Source organism: Colias eurytheme, chromosome 26, assembly GCF_061535395.1.
Source record: "Colias eurytheme isolate Ceu_HAF_F1 chromosome 26, ilColEury1 Martin Lab GWU primary, whole genome shotgun sequence".
NCBI lineage: Eukaryota > Metazoa > Arthropoda > Insecta > Lepidoptera > Pieridae > Colias > Colias eurytheme.
The window spans coordinates 8,606,916-8,616,038 of record NC_143005.1 but is presented as its reverse complement, the minus strand read 5'-3'; the positions used below and the strand labels follow the sequence as shown (position 1 = coordinate 8,616,038).

Below are 9,123 nucleotides of genomic sequence, written 5' to 3'. Positions count from 1 at the left end.
AGGAATAAATACATTTATTTTTCACTCAATTTACGAAAGTGCTTGCATTCAAGTGTCACTATAGTTAAATACTTTTTACGAGGCAGGGTATTTTCACAATGCATACAATCTCAAATTTGTGAAAAAAGCGTGGGGTGCCATGGAAAATGAAGATACCTATCTATTATACAATCAGCTCATGAAAAGCGCCCCATGCTTTTTTCACAAATTTGAGATTGTATGCATTTTTCGATAGTTTGTTCAAACTCAAACATTTATTTATTCAATTAGACTTCTTCGAGAAGCACTTTTGAAACGTCAATACATATTTTTAATATTTACCACCAATTTGGAAAACAGTATCTATGGAGAAGAACCGGCAAGAAGCTCCATAGTTGTAGGTATACTATGTATTGGTTATGAAATACGTTGAAAGCGTGTTTTTTAGTTTTTTAAACTATATTTATTAAATAATACTAAAGATAATGAAACTCAAACATAAACTAACATACGTTCACATCATGCCCTGTTGCTCTACGTAACTAAAACATTCATTTTTAAACTCCAATTTATTTGCACAAATTCAATAACATCAACAAACTTGAAAAAATACCAAAAAACTGAATAACATCACAAAATACAAGATAGCGAGCGAATATATTCTTTATCTAACCAACCATCGAATGCCAACGTTCATTTACCGAGGAATACACATACATACATACATACCGTAACATCTTCATGGAACGGAAATTAAGGTGATTTCTGAATTTTCGATACACGCTACACGTTCAAAATATGGTCGATATCGAGATAAAACCTTGAAAGGGTGCTTTGGTATTTTGCATTTTGCGTCTCGATCGTTTTTCGCTGTAAACTCGATTTGTAACGTATTATGAGTATGACAGACATCTATACTAATACTAGCGGTCCGCCCCGGCTTCGCCCGTGGTACATATGAAAAATAGATGTTGGCCGATTCTCAGACTTACCCGATATGCACAGAAAATTTCATGAGAATCGGTCCACCCGTTTCGGAGGAGTATGCAGACTAACATTGTGACACGATAATTTTATATATAAGATTATGAACGCGCTAATCTCAGGAACTACTGATCCGATTTGAAAAATTCTTTCGGTGTTAGATAGCCCATTTATCGAGGAAGGCTATATATGATAATATAATATATATCATCACGCTTAGACTAATAGGAGTGGAGCCATGCGGGTAGAACCGCGGGCCACACACACTAGTTTAATGTCTAATATCTAATATATATTATAAAGGCGAAAGTTTGTAAGGATGTATGGATGTATGGATGTATGGATGTTTGTTACTCTTTCACGTAAAAACTACTGAACCGATTACCCCTTCCTCATCGGACCGCGCTCGAGTGTAGACGTGTGACGCCGCTTGCTTGAATTTCACAAAAATAAATATTTCTTATCGTGAGTAATATCCACGCACACAAGCCACCTCACCAACATTACCGTGCACACAGTGACAACCTACTAATATTATCATGATTCGTTCGCCTACGAAGTCGGGCTCGGACTCGGCGCTAAACATTTTAAACCGAGATACAACACCGCCACCGTCTTCGTTTGTAAATCAGCGTATGAAACGTCCGCGTCGTTTAGAAGAAATAACCAGAGCGGACTTTGATGAATTCAAGGAGGAAATACGACAGATGCTGTTAAGTTTCAAGATTAATTATGACAAAATCGAAAATACTTTATTAAATATTGAAAAAAATATAGCGTTTCGGAGTGAACAACAAGACGAGATGGAAATTAAGATAAAGTCACTAGAAGAACACTGTAAAACGAATCAAGAAACGATCTTGGCCTTGCAGCAACAAGTTGATGAACTCCAACGTTGCTCAAAACTTACAACCATCGAAGTTAAAAATATAACCAAAAAAGATAAAGAATCAAAACAGGACTTGCTGGCATATGTTTCTAATATTTCTAAAAGCCTCAATATTGACTTACAACCATCTAACATTCGCGATATATACCGCATTCCGGGCAAACCCAATACCAAGAAACCTATAATAATTCAATTATCGGACTTACACGTAAAACATTTAATATTTAATACATTGAAAACGTATAACATTAATCATCCGACGAACAAATTAAACTTGACACACGCTGGATTTTCGAGCTCCGAACCTATATTTATAACTGAAAATTTAACTGCAAACGCAAGGAAACTTTTTTATCATGCTCGGGAATTAAAGAAAACCAATAAAATCAAGTACTGCTGGATAGTGGACGGCAAGGTCTTAATCAAGCGGGCAGACGGAGAAGCATCAACGGTCATAAAATCCTTATCGCAATTTGAACAATTTAATGAATTGAAAATATGACTAAGTTCACTAATAATTAATAAACATAAATACCTACAACAGATTTATATTTTTACATTGTTTTTTGTAATTTGCACAAATATTATTATGTTTAAGCTATCATTTCTCATCTACCTTTTAGTTTTAATGGCTTTTGTGAGCCAAGTTTATACTTTATTTTTATTAAGTTTTGTGATTTTTCTTAATAATTTTACACTAACGAACATGAAATGGAATTTTTCCAATATAACAATTTCACACACATCCATACTACCACAAATACCATAATTATCATATTCACAATAACTACGCCGTTCAACGTATTAATTTCAAAGTCTTTGTTAAAAGTACTGATTCATGCAATTTGTTATCTTCTAACACAGCATATTTATTTTGCATATACCTCCATAGTGAAAAAATAACTGTACAATCATTTTTGAACATTGATGTGACACAAATCTATAACATTAAAATTCGATAATATTTTTGATTTACATGATAACATAGATAGATTCTATGTGTCTACAAGCCAAAGATGCAGCCCGACTGACTGTAAAAAATGATAAAATACCCTGATAAATATCTTAAAATAATAACTCAAAACATTAGATCAATTAATTGTAATTTTAATAGTTTCACAGTTTTATTGCAAATGATAAACATAGACCTTGATGTTTTAGTTTTAACCGAATGTTGGCTCAAAAGTAATATCCTTTTACCCAAAATAGACCATTACTTTATGTATCACACACAAAATAACAAAAATCAAAATGATGGCATTGTCATTTATATTAAAGATAATCTAAATCATTCTGTAACCGAAATCGACTTTCTGGATGGCTCATGTTTGCTCATAAAACTGGATAACGATACAGCAATCATTTGTATTTACCGTTCCCCATCTTTTATAAATACTACGAATTTTTTGGCATCTTTAGACTTTGCACTGAATTCATTATCAACAACAAGAACCATTGCAATTATTGGTGATATAAATATAGATATTGCTTGCACGCCACTTTTTTTTTTTTTTTTTTTTTTTTTTTTTTTTTTTAAATGCACCAACAGTAACTCAATTTGTAACATTATATAAATAATCGTACATAAAGTCTTAATCTAAATTGGCTACTAATTATAGGTACATACAGCATTACTTCAGAATTGGATTGAATTTAATATTTAATCTAAATAATTATACACAGAAAAAAAAATGTTAGATGTAGAGCAATGTGAAAACAATATTGTCAAAAATAATTGTCGGAATTCAATAACATTTTTACAGTCATTCAATAAGAGATTTTGAGGATTAACGATTTAAATTTCGTTAATGATTGACCAAAGATGTCTATGTCTCCCGAGATACTCGTGAGCTTATTATACTCGTGGGAGAGTCTCACTATGGGTGAATTTTTGCCAAGATTTGTCCTATATGAAGGCGCACTCAGGAGGGAACGGGGTTGACGGGGGAGTCTAGACGGTACATTGATACAGAGCCTACTAAGTAATGCTGGACAGTCGAGACCGTTATTCAACAATTTGTATAAGAACGAAAGATCAGCTATAGTGCGACGCGATTCGAGAGATGTCATGCTAAAGTGTTTAAGCCTGCCTTCATAAGAGCTTATGGATCTTGCGATACCAGCTCGGTAAGCAAGATGGCGTACAAGTCTCCTCTGAATATTTTCAATTCTATTTTTGTGAATCTGATAACAGGGGTTCCAAACTATACTGCAATACTCCAAACGAGTGCGCACGAAGCTATTATAAAGAAGTAGAGCAGTAGAGGTGTTTTTAAATTCCTTTGAACAACGCAGAATAAATCCAAGAGAACGGTACGCCGCTGCGATGACAACATCATAATGTTCTATAAAACGTAGCTTACAATCCAAGTGCACTCCCAGATCGCGAATCGTAGACACTTCCATTAGCATGTTACCCTTAATGTGATATTTGGAGAGTATTCTATTTTGGGAACGAGTAAAAGATATCTGGTAACACTTGCCACAATTCAGATACATTGCGTTTCTTTCGCACCAATTAGTCAGTCTATCCAGGTCAGATTGTATTAAATCGGAATCAGCACGAGAATTTATTTGACGAATTAATTTCAAATCGTCAGCAAATAAAAATGGTGTACTGTGCTGGAAAATATCAAGCAAATCATTAATAAATATGTTAAAAAATAATGGGCCCAGGGTTGACCCTTGAGGCACTCCTGATGTCGCTAAGAAATACTCGGACTGAACTCCATCCAGAACTACCGACGACCTTCTTCCACCTAAATAAGACTTGCACCAATTCAAAATATTTCCTGTAATTCCGGCGTGTTTCAACTTGTCAACCAATATGCGGTGGCTGACTTTATCAAAAGCCTTAGAAAAGTCGGTGTAGATAGCGTCAACTTGGAAACCTCGGTCTACGGCATCTGACACATCGCTTATGAAGGCAACTAGGTTGGTGTTCGTAGATCTCTTGTTGACAAAACCATGTTGATTGATGGATAAAGCGCTCTGGACAGTGGAATATAAATGGCTATATACAAGGGACTCGAAAACTTTTGCCATTGTGGAGAGAATAGAAATTGGACGGTAATTAGAAACCAATTCACGTTTGCCATTTTTGTATATGGGTACAATTCGAGCCAGTTTCCATTTTGACGGAAATATTCCCTTCTCAAGTGAGGCGTTGTATATATACGAAAGTGGCAAGGACAAAGCTCGAGCGCAAGACGTCAGGAAAAAAGGCGGTATATTATCAGGTCCCGCGCCCTTGGACTTATCTAATTTTAAGAGTGCTCTGTAGACAGCATGTTGAGATATGTTAAAAGAATTTGTGATTTTAATAAGGGAAACATCATTGGATGAAGAATAATCGGGTGAAGTATGTGTTGGATCAAATACAGAAGAAAATTGCTTTGCAAATAAATTAGCGATATCAGTAGGATTGTTGGCGACTTCTGAATTCAAAACCATCTGCGAGGGATAAGTGGATCCGCCTTTCCGCAAGTTCTTAATATGAGTCCAAAAAATTTTAGGCTGAGTTTTAACCGCCTTTTCAATCTTGTCTAAGTAGTTTTTGTAGCAAACTTTAATTAAGGTGGCACCTTCCTTACGCAGATAACTAAATTCAAGAACGTCTAGCGGATTACCATATTTTTTTACCTTCTTACGTAGTTTTAATTTCTTTTTAAGCACTTTTATAAGATGATTTGAGTACCAAGGAGGATAACCACCTTGGTATCGAAAAGTCATCGGTATATGTTGTTTAATAACATTACTGATAACAGCATAAAAATTATCAACAATAACATCTATTCCCTCTGTTAAATTCAGTTCATGTTTCCAGTTAATGCAGTCGAGAGTGTTAATTATTGTATTGTAATCTGCTTTAAAAAAGTTGTAACGATATGAGGGCTTCGGTTTACATTTTCTGGTAATTTTAGTATTAGGTGTGATAACTAAAGGGGGATGGTACCTGTCAACTTCTCTTATAGGACTAGGGCATACTGTTATATCAATGCAATCAATGTCTGAGAGTACTAAATCAAGGACTTTACTTTGAGAATTTTTAAATCCATTGCGCTGAGTGAAATCATGCAAAGTGAGGAAATCCACCAGACGATCTCTTAAACGAGAACCACAGCAAGAAGGAAATAAGAAGAAGTTTGTATTGTCGTATACCCAATCAATGCAGGGAAGATTAAAATCACCAAGAAGAATCGTAGAACCAGACGAATATCCATCAATGACAGAACTACAGTTGCTAAGAAAATTATCTAGTATATTATAGGTGACAGGGGGCGGCAAATAGACAGCACATATCTTCATAGAATCATGAAAATCGCCACCGGAACCAATAGCAATCCATACATCCTCATAATTACTCTCCCAATCTGACATACGTCTTGACAAAATTTTATTAGAAACTGCAATGAGGACTCCGCCCCCCAATTTCTTATGATTACTGATATTGGAGGATTCACGATCGCGACGATATACAGTGAATGTGTTATCGAAAATTTCATTGTCAAAAATCCCACCGTGCAGCCACGTCTCAGTTAAGACATAGACATCATAGTCTGAGTTTTGTATATGCTGACGTACATTAACTAAATTACTACGTAAACCTCTTGTATTCTGGTAATAGATTTTGATAGAATCGAAAATAAAAAGTATAACAATAAATCTTGTCAATAAACATAATATTAATACCCGATTAGGATACCGACTTCAATTTTTCCAGGCTTCCTATGACAATAGTCTCAGACACCTCGTCCTTTTTCATAAATATTCGACCACCACGCACCCATACAAATTTGTAGTTAATTTCCTTTGCTCTCAATCTAGTGGCAGCATGAATTATTTTGTTAGTCGGTGATAAATGTTCGATTATGTAGATAGGTGAGGGTGTATCTGATGCAATACCAAGGTCAGCAGAGTTCAATTTGTTCTTTTTGTTGTTCTTATTATACTGCTGGCTAGCTGCAAGAAAGGTGTCACGAATGCGAGGGCTGCCAAATTTGACGAGTACAGATCGTGGCCTATTACTTTTTGGGTTCATTTTAGCGATTCTGGAGCAATACATTATGTCGGTATCTTTTATGTCGCACTTAATGACCTTGCTGAGTTGGAGAACTGTATTAATCAAATTTTCTGAGCGATGTTCTGGCACACAATGCAATTCAACATTATTAGACCGTGCATGTTGTTCCATTGAGTTTAAATCTCTTCTCAAATCCTTTAATGAGTTCATGAGAAAAGCGTTGTCCTTTTCCAATTTATTTATTATAATACATTTTTCTTCAAGTTTTGATTTAATATCATCGTATTGTCCGCTGTAGAATGTAAGTGATTGCTGAAAATCGGCTATTAGGTTATTGATTTTATTAAACTGTTCGCTGAATAGGGACTTAACCGATTCTCTAAGAGCCTGACTTATTTCTTGCCTAATAATTTCTCTCAATGAACTGCTTTTTAAATCGGTTAATAAAGTGTTATTATCTGTCTCAGCCGGAGCGTGTTGCATTTCTTGGCCAAGAAACGCGCAATCCCCTGATGGGGAAGGCAGCCTTGCCGCACGGACCGGCGTATTCGTGTTATCCAACTTAGGTTCTTTGATTAAACATCCAGGGCATATCCACGAACTTTTAGTCTTAGCATTCATTGATTTGAAACGCCTTTCTGTTATATTCGCGCAAAGAAGATCAAACCAAAGATTGCATTTATAACATTGTAGGCCATCTCGGCTTTTAAAAGCGCTCATACATCCGGCACAATTAATTGTAGACATGACAAAGCGATTATGAATCAAGTCCAAAATTTGACAAAGTAGCGCTTCAAGCTATGCACCTTAGAAATACGTTTAGTGGTATAAGTAGATTCAAAGCAATATAATTCTGTACTTGCCGTCCCGATGTTCTGATTTATAGCCTCGGCAAAAACGTCGTAAGCGCCAGGAAATCAGCGTCGCTTACGCGTTTTTATCGTAAACAGTCTTAACACTTCAAAGTCTGTCGTACATTAATGTTTTATAATGGTTTTATACTTTTATTTCGTATTTACACTGTACACTGAATATTAAATTGTTCATTAATAGTTCGTTTATATAGTTACAAACGATTATGACACTGTACAAGACTCAAACTGCACTTTTAACTAGTTAATTTGATAAAATAAACGGGAGCAAATTATACACACTGATATGTCTGAGGTAGGAATTAATCACTTGACTCTCAAGCCTCTGATTATCTGAACCTATTAGCCTACCATGGTTTACTACCTGCCCATAATCTGCCCACGCGCGACTCAAGTTGTTTGGACCACGTGATGCTCAAATCTAACTATGAAGCCCTAACCCTAACCCTTGATTCAACCGTTACAGATCATAACAGTATATTATTGTGTCTTAAACATACTGGAAGCTTCTCAAAGACTAGACATAGTAATGTTTTCTGTAAAATTAATTACGAACAACTCGATCAAGATATAAAAAGTTATAATTTTCAACACATTACACAACTAACTGACGCTGAACAGGCTACAAAAATTTTTATAGACTTGATTATGAGCTTTATTAAAATTAATTCGTCCATTGTAACTGTGTCTAGGCGTAAACAATTAATCAAACCATGGATGACCCCTGGACTCCTAAGGTGTATTAAAAACCGCGATTTGCTACACAAAAACGTAAGATCTAATCCCACAAACGATATTTTGAAATTGACGTACAAAAGATACAGGAACTTCTGTAACTAATTATTAAAAAAAGTTAAAAGAAATTTCGAAAAGAAAGAACTTAGCGATGCTGGTTCTGATAGCAGGCGTATCTGGCAGATTATAAGGAGGGTTACGAACTGTGTACAACAAAAAACGACTTCTAACGATTTATTACAATTGTCTTCGTCTCCACAGCGTTCAGTAAATGAAGTGAATGAATTCTTCGTTAACGTTGGTGTGAATCTTGCTAGTAAAATTAAATCACCTAGTTTTATCTCGGAAACACATTTCAATAGCTCCGCTTCATCTCCCAGTACATCTTTTGTAATTCTTCCAACAGACCATAGTGAGGTGGAATCCATTTTGACGTCTTTAAGATCAGACTGCGCAGTGGGGTGGGATAAAATTTCAACGGGTTTGCTCAAGAAGCATAAGGTTCAATTAATACCTATCCTAACACATATTTTTAATCTTTGTATAAACTCTGGTTCATTCCCTACTTATTTAAAAAAATCTATTATTCACCCCATCTTCAAAAGCGGCAGTGGTAACTGTGTCGCCAATTATCGTCCAAT

At 35.3% G+C, this 9,123-nt stretch overlaps 1 protein-coding gene across 1 annotated transcript; it reads left to right on the top strand.

Moving 5' to 3' along the window:
* The first annotated feature begins 1,502 nt into the window (after positions 1-1,502).
* LOC149897317 (uncharacterized) lies at positions 1,503-2,354 on the top strand. The gene has a single exon (XM_090116570.1). The coding sequence runs from the start codon at positions 1,503-1,505 to the stop codon at positions 2,352-2,354; it is 852 nt and encodes a 283-aa protein (XP_089972696.1).
* The last annotated feature ends 6,769 nt before the right edge of the window (positions 2,355-9,123 follow it).